Genomic DNA, 17,571 nt, shown 5'->3' on the forward strand with positions numbered 1-17,571 from the left:
GTTAGTACAGTTTTGAGAGTGCTGGAATACATCCATCGCTGCAATCGATGACTGGAATAGCTTCCGTATAGATCTGTGGTTCTCAGCTTCGGTATGCACCAGAACCTCCCGGAGAGCTTGTTAAACACGGATTCCCTGGCATCACCCTCTGAATTTCAGATGCCGTAGATCTTGTTTGGGACCCAAGAATCTGCATTTCCTACAAGTTCCTAGGAGTTGCCAATGATGCCGCTTTGGGGAATGCACTTTGAGAACTACCAGTGTTTATGAAAAACAAACATATACCACGGTGACCCGTAGGGACTTCAGATTATTTCGTTTACCTGAAATCAAGCTACATCTTTGTATAAATTTCATTTTAGGGAAAAAAAAGGTGACTTTTTCTGTAGAATCTGAACACATCTTACTTTTCTGTAATGTTATTCAGTAGGATGCTGTACATATTTGAACAATTCTGTGTGAATGAAAAGATTTGGAATGTTATGGACTCCCTACAGCTGTTTAAAATCCCTGAGAGTACTAATACCATGGATGTTTGAAAACAATAGGTCTGTGGCCTGCTAATTCCAAGAATCCCTTTGGTATTAACTTACTTAATAACCCTGCCATTTAAAGCAACAGTTCCAGTTAATACCTCTGGAATTAACCATGCTAATGATACAGCACTTTGGAGTAATTGTTCTGTTGTGACAGTCACATTAACTACTTTACCTGGATTATCTCTCCCCTCAGTAAATTCATTTTTAAGCAAATGGTCAACTCTGGATCAAAGGAGATTGGCCACTGGAGTATAGGCCCATAGCAGCCAGAATGGACCCAAACTGAACAAATGCAGAAGCCAAGAACAAGTGGAGATTCAGGGGTAATGGGCCATAAAAAGATACATATGTGAGGTAGACATCAGTGATGTTTTGTGAGACTTTCTTCAAGAGGAATATGGCAACATAGTCTCCTCTTAAGATCTTAAAATAAGGGGGTGATGGTGATGGAATCAGAGAAACATTAGTAGGCTTAAATTGTCACAGGCTTTTATAGTTATGTGATTTGTATGAGTGGAGAAACACAGACACCTTGGCTTGATTTTATTAAAGTTGTCCTTTTAGGGGCGCCTGGGTGGCTCAGTTGAGCATCTGACTTCGGCTCAGGTCATGATCTCATGGTTGGTGAGTTTGAGCCCCGCATTGGTCTCTGTGCTGACAGCTCAGAACCTGGAGCCTACTTCAGATTCTGTGTCTCCCTCTCTCTCTGCCCCTCCCCCGTTCATGCTCTCTCTCTCAAAAACAAACACTTAAAAAGTTAAAAAAAAAAATAAAGTTTTTTTAACTATTGTGACCCTGGCTTTCAAGTTTGTGAAGAAGGAAGATCCAGGATCTCCCAGGGAAAAAAAAAAATATCTTCATAGGATTGCTGGCTGTGAGGACTATGAAGGCTTGACAGAGAAAAAAAAAACTTTCTGCATTGTTTATTTATTTAACTCTGTTTAGCTCTGGTTAGAAATATGTTGCAGGATTTTAATGACAGCATAAAATTTTTCCATGGAGAATTCTGCCTAACTGTGTAACAGGGGTTTTCCTAAAGACTGGTCTTTATATCTATCCCGTTATATAGCCTATACATCTATCATACATATATCTCACACACACTGATATATATTCAGCAGCTGAAACTGATAAATGGTCTCCTTGGTTTTATTGCTCCTTATCCTCTCAATAGAATTCAGATTCAGAAATTGATCTCAGTTATAGTAACTGCCAGGCCAGTACTAAATTATCACATAATTAAGGGCTATAGCATCTTAAATTTCATGCCTAGTTCTTGTCTTCTAATTACATTTACTTAAAATAGCGTTTTCTCGGTCATTTGTTATATTCACGCATCAAAGAAGTACCATCACACCTCCACTCTCCCATCCTCCTCCTGCCCCTTAAACTCTCTTTCATTCTCAAGGAGAAGGTCTGCCCGTGAACAGTCAGGCAAAGCAGGATCCCGGAGGTAGTGGTGATGACGGGAAATGAGGAGGGTGAAAAGTCAGGACTGCAGAGGCTGGCCAGTGGGAGGCAAGCTGAAGAAGGAAAGAGAACAGTATGAAAGATCTATTTTGAAAAGATTTGTAGCCTTGGGTACTAAGAAATGAGTCAAAGATCTTGATGTCTGTATGTATCTCTGTCTCCTTTGAGATGTAAACAAGATGGGGTAGGGCAGCCAACTAATGCGTTAGTGGTGATTATCTGATGCTTAGATTTGGAGAATGTCTCCTACTTGGACAAGTGTAAAGACCAGGTGTAGAGAGGTGGGTTGGGCTTGGTGATATCTTGAATGTTTCTACAATTTTAACATCCTGGGTCTGCCAGCCACTGTGAAAATGTGTGTAAACAAAATGCCTCTGGGGTATTTTTACAGGTTTATCCTTTTGAAATAAAAAAGGATCTGGCATTACAGACACTCATTAGGCCTTTTAATTTAGCTCTTGAAGCTATATGGGCACTTAGTTAGGGCCGATAGGTAATAACCTCTGATTTCTAAAACTATTCACCTGTCCAGGCTCTGGGTCCTTACAAACTCTATTGAGCTATCAAGAGGTGAAATCTGTCAGTTTGCATTACTCTGGTTTTGTCCAACTGGAAAAGACTTTTTAATACATCTAAACTACTCAGATTAACAAGGTGCTGCAGGAGCCACAGGGCTATATGTCACTTGGTTTACCTGTTGACACACGTTAGTAAATAAATGAAAAGGTCACCAATCAGTGGGTTACAAACTATGGATTTAGAGAATGATAAATTCTACCAAATGGCTCATAAGAAAACTTGCTATTCCAAGGCTGCATTTATCTGTGCACCACATTCCATGTGAAAGTAAAAAAAAAAATAAAACATGACACATTGTCAAGTGAGCTGAGTAAACTGACATCCTTTTTGAGACCTTTTAGGGAACAGGTGTTGAACACTTGTAATGAGATTTCCATGCATCTTCAGAGGAAGGAGAGAAGACTTTAGCAAGAGCTGTTCAGAGTGTTAGAGATCATGGCTGAGGGAATAATTCCCGGTAAGGGGCACACTGAAGGAGACATTACATAAATGCTTGGTTTTTCTCAGGAGGTGCTTATGTTCTTGTTAAGAATTTCTACAGAAGGCAAATATTCATCAAAGAGAAGGTTTGGGGGGAATATAATGTTTTTCCAGCTCATGGGCAATCTGGGATATATTCAATTAAGTACTCTTGATGCATTATTTTGTGTAGCTCCCTTATATTATCTTCTGAATCTTTTCTCTCTTGCAACTGGGAATCCGTAGGATTCATGGAAGCTTTCACGGCATCACTTCAGAGTGGTCAAGTATTTTTCTCAAGGACAGATGGTTAGCTGACAATTCTATGTAGAAAATGAAGTAACTACACTGGAACATGCTAGGTTTTATCAGAAAGTTAAAAACAATTTTGCTACATATCTCAAATAGATACCAGACAAGCTTGAGAAATTACCAAGGAAGCAAAAAGGTAAAAACATTAGTTGGGGATAGTTACAATAAAGAGAAATACCAGGGAGCCTGGGTGGCTCAGTCAGTTAAGCGTCTGACTTTTGGTTTTGGTTTAGGTTATGATCTCGTGGTTGTGAGATCAAGCCCCACGCTGGGCTTTGAGCTGATAGCTTGGGGCCTGCTTGCGATTCTCTCTTCCTCTCCCAACTCGTTCGCTCTCAAACTTTCAAAAAAATAAAGAGAAACACTAAATCCATAGCAGTAGACATTTTCTTCATTACATTGAGGTTTCTGATCTCTCTGGAGGCCATGCTTCCACCAGAGAGGGATTCAGTTTATTTTTTGTCCATTTAGTAAGCCCTTCTTTCTAGCATCATCTTCGAAACAGTCCATCCTTTCCCCACTGGTTTATGGTCCATTTTATTATGGATGAAGCACAGCAGGCTCCCGTCGGTATGTGAGCCTGTAGATTCTTCTTCACAGGCTTTGGTGATAGTTTTGTAATCTTAGTGTCGGCCAAGGCAAGTCTCCATGCGTTTTATTTTCTTAAGTTGACTTATTCAGTATCCTTTATTCTTCCACTTATATTTTCAATTTATCACGTTCTTAAAAAAAAAAAAAAAACCTCTGGAATTCCAACAGACACTGCAATTAATTTATACATTTGGGGGGAGAGTTTAAATATCATACTGTCAAGTCCTCTCTCTTAAGGGCAAGGACTATCTTACATCTATTTAGATCTCTCTTTATGACCTCTGAGTTTCAAAATTTTCTTTAGAGGTCTAGGAAGTTTTGCATGTTTTTGGCAAAGTTAATTCCTGGAAGTTTGGTGGTTACTGTAAAAGATACTTTTGGTTAATATTTTCTAGGCAGTTAACTGATGGTGGTTAGTGGTTTCTAGGCAGTGGTTCTCTGACTGTGGTTTGCAGACCACCGCAGATCCCCAGGACCTTTCAGGGATCTGTGAGTGCAAAAGTATTTTCATAATAATACTGAAATGTTCTTGCCTTTTTGACTTAGTTGATCTTCACAGTGATGGTACAAAAGCAGTGGCAGGTAAAACTGTTGTTACCTTAGCATGAATCAAGGCTGTGGTGCTAAATTATAATCACTGGGTTCTTTACCCCCGTGCATGCAAGAAAAAAGCCAGTTTTACGTACAAAAGTCCTTGATAAAACAGTAAAAAAACCACCCACTTTATTGAATCTCTCCCCTGAGTATACATTTTTAAATATCGTCTGTGACAAAATGAGAACTTGGCATTAGGCACATCTGCATACTGAAGCGTAATGATTGTCTAAAGTAAAAGTGTGTGCTTGTTTCAGTCTAGGCTGAATGGTTTTATTTTCAGAGAACCATTTTTTAGTTGAAAAGCCTACCGATGGACAAAAATATGGTTATTCAGACTTGGGGATATTTGGTAGACGTTTTCTGAAAAATTAAGGAAACCTGTCACTTAAATAGTATTTGTTGCTAATTATAAAATTAAAGCTTTCAAGGAAAATTAGAATTTTAGTAAACCTGTATCTGTCATGCACTTGACAGCTTTCCAAGACTTTGAGACTTTTCTGATGAGACAGGTGATATTAACAAGGGTGACTTTATTATACTTGTTAACACTAAGAGTATCTTAACTCAGTGGACCAAATGATTAGTACATGGTGTTAAAAAATCATGCATGGTGAAAAATGTATTCAAAGTACATGATGAACCAACTGGATTTAATAGCATGAAAAGTTCATTGATAGGCTTTCAGATTCGACATTGCAATTAACCCATAAGAAATTATCACTTGCCAAGCTTTAGTATAATAACACAGAAACCCACAATTATCTAAAAAGTCTATTAAAATACTTTCCCCTTTTCCCACTGCAGATCAGTATATGTCGATTTTTAAAAAACATGTATCAACCAAAATAACATATTGTAATAGACTCAGTGTGAAGTGCCTATGAGAATCCAGCTGTCTTCTCTGAAGACAGCCATTAAAGAGGTGTGCAAAAAATTTTTTATAAAGCTATTTATGTTGACAGGTAATGGGTTTGCTATTGCTCTTTGTAAAGAGTAATATTTTATGAATTTCTCTATGTTTTTCTTCTAGTATGGTAAATACTGGTAAACAACCTATCTGAACAAAAGCTTTTTGGGATCTGATTTTTAGAGTGTACTAAGTTTGTGAGACTAAATTATTCGAGAACTACTGGTGTAGAGAGAGGCTATGGATTTTAGGTTGATTTTATAGCTGGCAACCTGGCTGAACACTTAATATAAAAGGTTCTATGTAGATCCTGTTGGATTTTCTAGGCAGATGGTCATTTCATCTGCAATGATGGTTTTATCTCCTCTTTCCATTCTTTGGATTTACTTTTTTCATTTCTTTCATGCTGTCCAAGACTCCCAGTGTTGTGACAATACTGGAAGTAACCATCACAAACCCTAGTGGGAATGCCTCTAACTTCCTTCATTATGTAAAATATTTGGTGTAGGTTTTTTTCCATATGGGTTTTATAAAGCTAAGAAATTCCAAGATGCTCACAGTATAATTTTCCACATACTTTTCTTTTTTTTTACGTCTCTTGAGGTAGGATTCTTGCTTTTAGTTTGTTTCCTAATGTTGAACTCCTTTTATATTTCTGGGATAAACCCCGTTGATTATTTTCCCAATTAACTGTTGGATTCTGTAGGCTTACACTTAGGGGTTTTGCATATATAGGCTCACAATGAAATGGGCCTGTAATAACGTTCTTTTGTTCTACTGCCTTTACCAGGTTTGGAAATTAAGATTGTATTTGCCTCATGAAATGGACTGGACAGCATTCATTCATTTTCCACTTCATTGAACTTATTTTGGATAGGATTTTTTCCTTAAAAATATGGTAGAACTCACCTCCAAAACCAACCAGGCTTAGGGATCTGGGAAAGGGAGGGTTTTCACAACCATTTCAATTACTTTAAAACTTAATAGCCTGAGTCTCATTTCTTGTGTTGACCACACCAATATGGGTTTTTAAGAAATGTAATCAATTTCATCTAGACTTTCAATTTTTGTCTTTGTTCATAATACTCTTCCATTATTTTCTATACCTCTTGTGTCTCTAATTATTTTTCATATTATATTTACCTGAATTTTTTTCGTAACCAGTCTGATGGAAGTCTATCTTACTCTTTCTATTCTCCACATCACTTCACTTTCTTTTTACACTGTCTACATCTTCACCTTTCCTGCTGCTCTCACTAATCTCCCAGATGACAAGCTCTTCAGCTGTATTCATCCTGTATCCAATGTTTCTTACCATATTATTTTCATACCTAATGTTTCATACTCAATATTTCCAATTGGTTTCTCATGACTTCTTGTTCCTGCATATTTCTAGAATCTTCCAATATATCCTTGAGTATATTATGCTTAAGGTAAATTTTTGCTCCTAAGAATAGTAAGTTCGAGATGACACATATCATTTAGTTTACTGTCTTTTATAAGGGGCTGTAACTCCTCAGGAATCCATTTTGACTTGAAAGCTCATGGTCATTGGAGAAACTCAGGATGGAATGATAGGCAGGTGCTTGCCTGTGTGTCCTTTGAGGACAGAGAAACTTAGGCTTTGGAGTAGAGGATCCCAGAATACAAGACCAATACTACTACTAATTTCCTTTTGCTACTAACCCATTAGGCAACTTCTAAGGACATGGATTCACTGTTAATCTGCTAGATTCAAAGCTGCAGTACTTGACCAAAAGTCTCCTTAGGTTGTAATCCACTAGGCTAGAAGTTGGGATACAGAGGACTGAAGGCATGACTGCCTGAGAGGGGCTCAGCTCATTCCGGTTTTCAGCTCATGGCAGCACAGCTGGGCCCAGTTTTGATAAAGCCACAGATAACAGCCACCTGGCCTACTGCTACCAACTCCAAAGGCAAAAGGAACTGATGGTCTCAAGGCAACGACCCTTCACTCCCTCTCTGCTCAGCCATACTCCAGGCTAGAACTCCCCACAAGACAGACTGGGGACTGGCAACCAAACTCGTTGGAACGGACAAGTGAAGTGAAGGTGATTGAAATGAATGTGAGCGTAAGCTGCTCTTTGGATGGCAGATGGCAAGCAATGGAAGATCAGGGTAAGGCTGCTTTATTTATGGAGATACCATGGTTATAGATGGAAATGAAATATGTAGAAGGAAGATGGAGGAACTAACCACAGGAGAAAGAAGAGATATATGATGGAGTAAATTCCACCCAAAAAGAAGTAGGTGCAATTGAGATCAATATCACAGGTTGGATGAGTCTACCTTGAAGAGGAAGATACCTCATCCCTTGATGCTGGAGAACAGGAGACCTGGATGGGTGGAGATGCCAAGAAGTTTATAGGTATAGAGCCTACAGAGCTGAGGATTACTATGCTTCCAAGGTGGAAAAGAAGGGACTGCCCTCGAATACCCTAAACTTAGCTGTCATTTAAACTGAAGATCAAATTCCTGTGATAGCCTGATTTGGAAAGAGAACATCAATCAAGATTGAGTCAAGCTTCACCTTGAATATGGGATTAGCTATGACCATCCCTGACTGAGACTCTCCTTATCCATTATAACTTCTACTACAAAAACAAAGAAGGAAATGGTGGATGACTCACGACAAAGACTGTGAATCAAGGACAGATGCCACTCCATTTGGTCACAGAACACCTCAGCGGAGGCACGACGAATCATCCAGTGTTGGTAATATTAACTCCAACGTAAAGGGTGAAAAGTCATAACCAGAGGCAGCAGGACGGTACTGTCAGCAGTTGTTAACTGAGTGACAGATACTAATGCTTCCTCACAATTACACACAAACGAATCAAGAAGAATATTAATGAAATGCAGACAGAACCAATATGAGGAGAGAGTGCCAAGTGTCCTTGAATGTCTCCATGGTTTGTCTGGAGTTGACAGAACCCTCATCCTTTGGTCACTAAAGCTGTGGGTAGTACGTGCAGTGGTCCTGAGAGGGTTCCAAGCATTACCATCATACTGTCACTGGTATACAGGGTGCTCCTTGTGTCCTCAGTTGACTTTTCTCTTAGTTGGTCACCTGAGTGTGCAGACAGCCACTGTACAACTGCACAGCACACTCTTCCTGTCTTAAGTCTGTCTTGAGCTGACTGAAGGTACATGCACAGCTGGAAAGCCCTGTCGGATGGAAGCCAATGTCTTCATTGGCCTCTTCTCGTCAATAATCCCTGCAACTCCTGTTTGTCCCCCAAACATCTCTTGATTCATAGGAATTAATTTGTCAACACTGTCATGAGTTAACTAACTGGTGTGAGCACAAATTATCCAGTGTGGGGCTGCTATCTTGTGAGGCTAGTGAGGTGGTGGGAAAAAAGCTGAAGCAAATAAACATATTACAAATCCTCATTCATTCCAAATTAGATGTAGAAATGGCCAAAGTAAATTCGTATTACTTACATAGTACTGAAAAGAGAATATGGTCATAATATTTTCTGGTATATATGACATATAGAATGAAGCTACTGGGGTAGCAAGGAAGTGGGTGTTAAAAACATTTCACTCAACATATTGATGGGAACATGTTGAAAAAATAGTTTAAAATTAACATTTCCGATGCATATTAGATAATGGAATAAAAGTCACTTAGAGCTATCAGAAAAATTTATCTTCTCAGGTAATTTAAAGAGTCCACTGATCATCTGAAAAATACTTTTTCTCTGCATATAGTACAAAAATAAATTTTAAGTTGGTCCCTATCCAGATGACATAGCTCAGGCAGCAAATGTTTACGCTATGTACATATATTGTTTTATAAACTAAAAGCTCTTTTTAGATTTAATTTTCTCATTTTGAAGACAACAATAAGATGTTCTCTTTTAGAGTCAGAAATTACATTTAACAATTTGTCTGTAAGTCATCAGGTGACTCAGAAGCACAAATGGTCATAAAGGTTTTCGTGCCAAAGTCCTACTGTCCAAGCCACGCTAACAAAGGCTACAAAAAAATTCTTTAATTCTTCAACTTTGCTTTATAGTTTTTAAGGTGAGAATTGTTTCTTCTAATACACAAATCACTTCCTGCAGAGCACTGTCAATTCTTATGGGAATGCAAAATTTCAGGACTATTATTTAGAGATATCAGTAACCTGAATTCATCATAACATATTCAAAATTTTTAAAATCAAATTTATAAGAAAATATAACTTTTATGAGAGAAAATGGTTATGTTATCCTAGAAATATTAGTAAGAAATTATTCACTAACAAAAAAAATATTTTCATCAAGTATGCTTTTGATCTACTCAACTTCTACACACACATGCACTTAAGAACGGATTTTATTTATTATTTATCGCTATACTCTGGCAGTGGAGTGCTAAATTAAAATGCCACCCCGATGGCAAACACATCCTAATGACGTAAGGCCTGCCAAAGTGCAACTTCTCTCAAGGAAAGCAAGCAGTGTGGCCCTCTGGGAAAGCATCTCTACCTGTTCAACCGAGACTTTGAAAATGAGAGCACTTGGGGGTTAGACCTGGGAACCTGGCAACCAAAGGGCCCAGACAGATCCTCAGTGCACAAAGCTCTTGCCAGTTCATTCCATGCTACCTTTTGTTTAGGGCACCTCCATGTTTTGAGATTCACAATAAGCCTAGCTACCAAGTCTATGCAAAAGATCTCAGGTCAAGGCAAGCTCTAATGAGCCGTCTCTCTCTTTTATCATAAGCCCTCACATGATACCTAGTTTTCAGGAGATAGCAGGGACTGTTACTAGACTGCTGTTCTTGTCTATAAGAAACTCCCTGAAGTAAGGAATTGATTCTCCTTTAAAAAGAGCTAGTTTGCATCAAAAAGGTATGTGATTTAAATTTAAAAAAAGACACAATTAGGAAGATGAAGTTGCAGTACCTTTTTGAACCCTAGACTATAAATACTGTAAAAAGGATCTTATTGTTAAATACACAGTTGTGATAAAATTAAATCGAGGAAGAGCACCAGTCGATTTTTGCAACCGTGTAGCTCTCAGATATTTCTTAGAATTAAAAAAAAATGCCTTGTAGAAATATTAAGTTCTGAAAATGAACTCTGTTCTCATGAAACAAATGCAAAGATATCTAGGGAGGAAAGAAGACATTTAGAGAGAGGTTGTTTATTTCATTTATTACAAAGTTGTAAAATTCCTTTTTTCTGCAAATACGTGCTGCCGATGGAGAATGGGAAGAATTCCCAAGGATGGAAGAGAACTAGAAGTCCAACTGAGCATATGTTGAATTATGGAAACAATGAAACAGGTTAGAGTCCTAACTACTGTTAACGCCACTGTTCTCCATTACCTCTGGCTGCTGTGATCCAGGGTTAGAGTCCCACACCCATGGTAAGAGCGTGGAATTCTGGTTTAATTTGTCCAATCTTGTTATTTAAAAAAACTTTTTTAATGCATGTTTATTTTTGAGAGAGAGAGAGCATAAGCAGGAGAGGGCAGAGAGGGGCAGGAGAGCGGGAGACAGAGAAACTGAAGCAGGCTCCAGGCTCTAAGCTGTCACAGAGCCCGAGGCCAGGCTCTCACCCACTCATCACTTGCGAGATCATGACCTAAGCCAAATTTGGATGCTAAACTAACTGAGCCACCCAGGTGTCCCTCCAATCTCGTTATTTTTAAGTGGTTAGTTTTTGCTCTCATATTTCTGATTAGTGATTGATTTGAATGACCTTTTGTAAGCCAGCTTGCCAATTTATACATGTTCTCTCTGCTATAAATAGCTTGATCATTCTGTGCCATAAACTCATTCATTTATTCAACAAATATTTATTGAGTACCAAACATGTGCCAGGCACCTTTTTCAGGCACTGGAGATACAGCAGCTACTAAAACACAAAAGTCCTGCCCTGGTGGAGCTACCGCTCTAGGACAAGAGTAGGATGAATGAACCATATCATGGGCTAGAATACAAGTGCTGCAGAGAAAAATAAAATAGGGGAGGGAAAGAGAGGCGACGTATGGGTTGGGGGGGGGCAAGGTTGCAAATTTTAATCCCTTTCAACACCTGATGCTGTGAGATATGTGAGCATAAAAACAAAAAGCTTCGGATTTTGGAGTCCAGTTCCTAGCCTTACCATGGGATCTGTGCTGTCCGATTAATTCAGCAGCCATAGTCACATGTGGTAAACAAGTACTTGAAATGGGGCATCAAAATGTGCTAGTAAAAATACACACCAGATTTCAAGGACTACATATGAAAAAATACTGTAAAATATCTCAATTTTCTATATTGAATATACTTTAAAGGAATATTTTAGATATATTGGGTTAAAGAACTATTATTAATTTTCCATTTCTTTTTACCTCTTTAATGCGATTACTAGAAAATTTTAAGTTATATCTACAGCTTTCATCATAATTCTATGAACCACACTGCTCCAGACCTCCTTTCAAATGCCCATGCAGTTTAACTGAACACAAACTTAACTACACAGGCTCACTCACTAAGAAAAGGGAGGGAGAAAGACCAAGGAAAATAAAATGACAGTTTGAAAGGGAGACACTGTGTTCTAATCTCCTGCTTCCTAGTGGTCTCTGGATGTATGACTAGTGACTTCTCTGCTTCAGTTTCCTAAAAAAGCAGTAATAGAAATATTTATCGTAAAGGATGAATGGACACATGCAAAGTGCTTAAAACAGTTCCTACTAATGAGTGTTTGCTCTTACTATTAAGTAAATATCTATACTTTTGGCAAAGGCGACCCCTTGGCTCTTGCACTGTGCCTCAGAACGGGACAGCCCCAGAGGCAGAGCAACCAGCGGACAGAACACGCTCCATATCTGAGAGGCACGGGTACACATCTCATGTCTGCTGAATTGAATAACAACAGCACACCTTTGTGAAAGTTACGGACTTTTTCTATAGTCTTGGTTACCTCTTCTATGAAATATCTGTTTTCTAGAGTTGTTTTAGGAACTAATGAAGCAGAGTAAATAAAACAAAAACGAAAACAAAACCTCTGAGGGAACTGTCAACAGATGACAAAATGAAGACCAATCTTGGGCAGAATTCAACTCTTGTCTACACGGTACAAACTAACCGAGGAAAATTATCATAATGCCCAAGAGAATACTGCTTGGAAGCATTTGAGCTCTTACACATGTAACTGACATTCTCATTTTGAGTCATTTACACCCCCAAGAACATTAGGTAACTCTCTTAAACTTGCTACCAAATGCAACCAAAGCAATAGAACTACGTTTTTTTAAAAAACCTCTCTTTTATTATTTCACAACATTCTTCAACTGAGATTAACTATCCCTTCAATCCACTGAAATCATCTAGACTATACACTGATTTTTTTCTCTCTTCCATCTGGGCCTTTCTTTTTTTTTTTTTTTTTAACTTAAAACCTTTTTTTTTTTTTTTTTTTTTTTTTTTTTAAGATTTTTAAGTAATCTCTACACCCAAAGTAGGGCTCAAACTCACAACCCTGAGATCAAGAGTCACATGTTCCACCGACTGAGCCAGCCGGGCGCCCCTCTTATAATTTAATTTTAAGGAAAGTATTTTTCCTAGCATCATCAACCTCTAGAGTTGAACAGTCATATGGATGCCAGAAATGCGTGAAGGGAAGGCTTCTGTCTGGAAGTGAGGTACATGAGGGACAGCAACTTTCTCGTTCTCTCTTCTTTTTAATGGGAATGTGTGCAACTCTACATGGTTCCTCCACTTCAACCTTCATGAAGACGTGCTGTGACTCCCTCATATTTCACAGGGGAAGGAGCATAGCCTTGGTAGGCTGGGGATCAGGACACCTGATGCAAGTCCCAGCTGGCTGATTTATTTACTCTGTGTCAGTGGGAAAGCCCTAACAACCCCAGACTTCCTGTGTGTCAACTATATAAAAACCTATTTTCACTACAGGAACACTGCAGTGGATGAAATGCCCTAAGAGATTTTGAAGAAGTTTGTTAAAGAGAACAGGACTGTTGCTATTACAATGGGCTGTCTTAAGAAGTGATGGTAGTCTCAAAAGTGCACTTTAGTGGTCATCATGGGTGTGTTCTTTCCCCTTCTCCTGGCTCAGAGTGTTTTGTTCCTCACACTTTCTGGGGTCAAATGCTGAAACAGAATGGAAAGAGTTAGGAAAACAGAAAGAGAACCCTTTAGTCGAAGACTTCAGTTAAAACCAACCCAAACTTGTCTATAACACTGCATGTAGGCTTTAAATGAGACAGGGAAACTCGGACTAGAAAGGTTCATCCCTGGGCTCTTGCCCCATGGAACTAACTAGCTAAGCTCTCCTCTCTCTCCAAAGCACCGAGAGCCTACTTGGGGCCAGTGGTGCAGGGCTGGGTGCCGGGATGCAACAGTGAACACAGTCCATAAAGACCCTGCTGGCAAGGGGCTAAAGAAGAGACAGACAAGATAAACAGATAACAGCACATAATTAAATTAATTACAACTGTGATAAGTGGCATAAGAGAAAAGTAAAAAAACCTTTAAAAATTCAGAGATCCGGAGAACACTTTCCTAGCAATTTCCTGAGACTAGGACTTCATAATCCCTGCTCATTCCTGTGATTAGCAACTTTCAAAGTTAAGAGCTTCTTACTTCTTATTTAATAGCATTTATGCTTTTCACTGTGTTATTTTTCAGCAGTGATAAAGGAAAGATCGTCCTCTTCTCTAGCTGTAAGAGCCCTCCAAATATTGGCTACAGCTTCCAAAAAAGATTAGTGTCCATGCTTAAAACATTAATACAGCCTCCGATTTTTGGCTTTGAGTTCGTATGAAAAACGCTGCTGAACTTTAACAGAGATAAACGGCCTGTATTTTACCAACAGAGCATTAACAATAGTTCTCCCAAAATGAAAGTATTTTCAGTATCTTAATCAAAGTCATCTAACAGGAGCCCTGAAAAGCAGACAGCTATTCATCAATATCAAACATCATGCCACAAAAGAAACAACAGCACGTGCATGCACAAACATCCATTACCTGCTTCCTTTTCTGCTGGGCCTAAAACATAAGAAAAGACAATTTAGGAAAAAAGCAGACTCTACCCATGTTGCTCGCATAATGCAGAAAGTCAATTAAGCAAAGAAAAGTGGCCCACTTCCTATATCTAACTTAAATTTGATTTTGTTCTTGGTCTGATCCTGAGCATAAAGCAAAAAGCGCTTTATTTTTTAACATACACAAAAGGGGGTGGGAAGGAAGGGAGAAAATGAAATGCATAGACGTTTTCTCATATAATAAGCATGCATTTTGTTTTTCTGAAAATGGAGACTGCTCAGTAGTCCCACCTAGATTCCTAGGATCCATTTTCTAGAATATTCTCACAGTAGACTAGAAGTAAGAGACAGATGACTCCAGAAAGGAAAGAGCTATGAGAGCTCCCTGCTCACTGTTCATTTGGTCCCAGAATAGGATTTTCTCTAACACAGACTTGTTTTCATGTGTGATCCAGAGGAACAGCTATGTCTTTTGACCACCAGTGTTAACACGTTTGTCTAACTAATTAACAAAAGTGATCCATGGCTGGGACAATTTTATTTGTCCATGTTAAAATGGACTCTAGGACTAGAAAATAGAAACAACCTATGTTTTCAGTATTCTTGCACAATGGTCAAAAATACTAACTGGAATGGCCAGTTAAGAACAAAAGGATTCTCATAGGGTTTTTTTTTTTTTTTTGGATTGAGTTTAAACACTTGAATAAAACAATACTGTGTTTATTCAAATTGTGCACAAACTTTTTTCCCTTTACTAGATTTGAAAGGTTTTAATAGGTCTATTTTTATAACGATTCTTTCAACCCATGTTCACAACACACAATGTTCAAAACACGAAGATTGTTTGAATGAGTATTCATGATGTGAAAACCAATCTGTTTATCTTCCACTTTCCCCAAATGAGCTAATATTCATTGCTTTTGCTTTAACACAACATGATATCATAATTAATGATGTTAAACTGGTAACTAAGGAGGTTTCATGTTGTTACTCTCGTGATATAATATTGGTTGCTATAGTGATGGGATGGCTTTTTTGTTAATCACTCAGGAGGTTGGTTATTGCATGCTTGTTAGAAAGCTTGATCGGATTCGGAGAGAAAAAAAGGATATAACACAGCCAATTATAATCAATCTTTTTCATTGTACCACTTTTGATAAAACTATCTTCACATCAATAATTAACAAATTTATAATTCAGTACAATTTTATATTAAAAGTTACTAAAATTTTTCTAACAGAGGATTTGCCTTTATTTTTAGATATACGCATTTAACTTTGCAAACTTTTCCTAAGTGAATGCTACATGGACGACACAAGCCAGTTTTATGAATAATTAGAGCAAAAACTTTGAGGCCCTTTCTATCATTTTTAATCATATCAAAGGATTGTCGAATAAAGCCCATTTTTTTGTCTTTGCCACAAATTTCAATTTAGTTATTTCTAAGCATCTTAAACCTCAGTAATCTTAATGAGTGAAATCTGAAGGAAGAGGGAAAAAAAAAGTGCAGTCCTCTCAAGAGATGTAATCATTCAAATGTGTTAATATATTGCAAGCAATGAGAAGTTGCAGGGAATTCTGTCAGTTTATTTTGGCCCTCATCATAATCAACAAGTTTCCTCCTTCTCTGAACAACACTGTTGAACAGAAAATAAAATTATGTAATACTACACTGTTACTGATCAGGAAAGAAGACACTACCTACAGTTGAAATGTCAGACATACTTACGGTAATGTCAAAAAATACAACCCATGAAAACACCTTTTGGTTCCCTGAAAACTCAAAATAAGAACAAAGGACAACTTAAGCACGAATCCTGGGTCTTTCATTCAAGCAGAGTCCCAGGAGGCATATTAAAGCAATGAATAGGAAAAAGCTCTTCAGTTCACCAGCTGAGATTTTAATGAGACATTTCCCTTTGCCACGGTACAGGTTTGTTCAGGAAAGGAAAGAACTTCTCACAGAAAATTCAGTTAATAGGCATTGTTGGCTCTCACTGCCACTTCGGCAATTGCTCACTGCACTGACCTTCTATTTTGGCATATTCTGTGAGTCTGGTGTAATTGATCAAGGCAGCTTTCTCGAGACATTTTCTGACCACTTTTTTCACCTCTTCTGCTGGTATGGGAGTGGCAATATCTTTCATTAAGACCTAAAGAGAGGAAGAGAGGGAGAGATTGCATAAAACAGATACTAAAATCAAATTATACAAATTGTCCTATATCTATTACCAGGAAGGGGTCCTAGGTAACATTGAGGGAAAGTAATGAGTCGGCACATCACAACTGGGAACATAATCCTCCAATCTTGGCTCCTCCTGTCTAAGCCTCATTTATGCACATCAAAACCTCCCCTAGGCCAAACCACCATTCAGTGTGAGGACTGTCACTTTTCCTCCAGGGGCCCAAGGCACCGTTAGAGCAGCTGTTTCAGATCAGGATTATAGTCCTTGGGACAAGCAATAAAGTTTCTCTTGCACATCCCTAATTTAAAAGCTTTAAATCTTTTGAGCAATATATACGAAAACAGTAACAAAGTTCCATTAATAACAAGCACCGTTTTTGAGCTCTATAAAAATCAAGATCTCTAATTCTCACAAACTAATTCCTGTGATCTGCTGAGAGGGAAAAAAATCTTTTGTTTTAGTGAAATGAATGGCATTTCTGTGTTAAAACACACAGAAACTTTCTGAAATTAAAAAGAACAGATTATTTTCTGTTGAGTTCTTAACTGTATTTTTAGATTTTTTTCCTTTATAAGTATTATCACTGGCAAGGCTAAAATGCAATCATATCCAGAATTCAAGATATTATGTATTTAAGCACTTTTATAATGACTCATTGATAATTTTCCTTAAAACTTTTTCAGTGATAAAATTGCTTACAGTTTTGATTATACCATTAGTCCAGAACTATTTTTCCATATATTTAATGCAGCTTTTCTGGTTTTGCTTATATTCAAATTATAAAATATATGGCAAAACGTGAGTATAAGAAGACAAGAACAGTAAGTATTCTTACTATTCTATTAGTCTTTCACCTTAAAGAATCATCAAAAGAGCATGAAAACATCCATGCTTTATTACTTCATTCTCTTTTGATCAGCCTCG

At 38.0% G+C, this 17,571-nt stretch overlaps 1 protein-coding gene across 16 annotated transcripts in view; it reads right to left on the reverse strand.

Annotated features, from left to right (window-relative positions):
• Positions 1-17,571, reverse strand: part of CADPS2 (calcium dependent secretion activator 2) — a 540,953-nt gene that overhangs the window by 101,342 nt on the left and 422,040 nt on the right. For 10 of the 16 annotated variants that reach the window (XM_053897639.1, XM_053897632.1, XM_053897626.1 and 7 more), the window contains 2 exons: positions 16,491-16,614; positions 14,445-14,465 (listed from right to left, as the gene is read on the reverse strand). In XM_053897639.1, coding sequence (XP_053753614.1) covers positions 14,445-14,465; positions 16,491-16,614 — 145 coding nt within the window. The remainder of the gene's footprint in view (positions 1-14,444; positions 14,466-16,490; positions 16,615-17,571) is intronic. The other 6 variants (XM_053897630.1, XM_053897641.1, XM_053897631.1 and 3 more) reach the window with 1 other exon arrangement.

The sequence above is a fragment of the Panthera pardus genome, unplaced genomic scaffold, assembly GCF_024362965.1.
Source record: "Panthera pardus isolate Hobbes unplaced genomic scaffold, ASM2436296v1 HiC_scaffold_8, whole genome shotgun sequence".
Taxonomy (NCBI): Eukaryota; Metazoa; Chordata; class Mammalia; order Carnivora; family Felidae; genus Panthera; species Panthera pardus.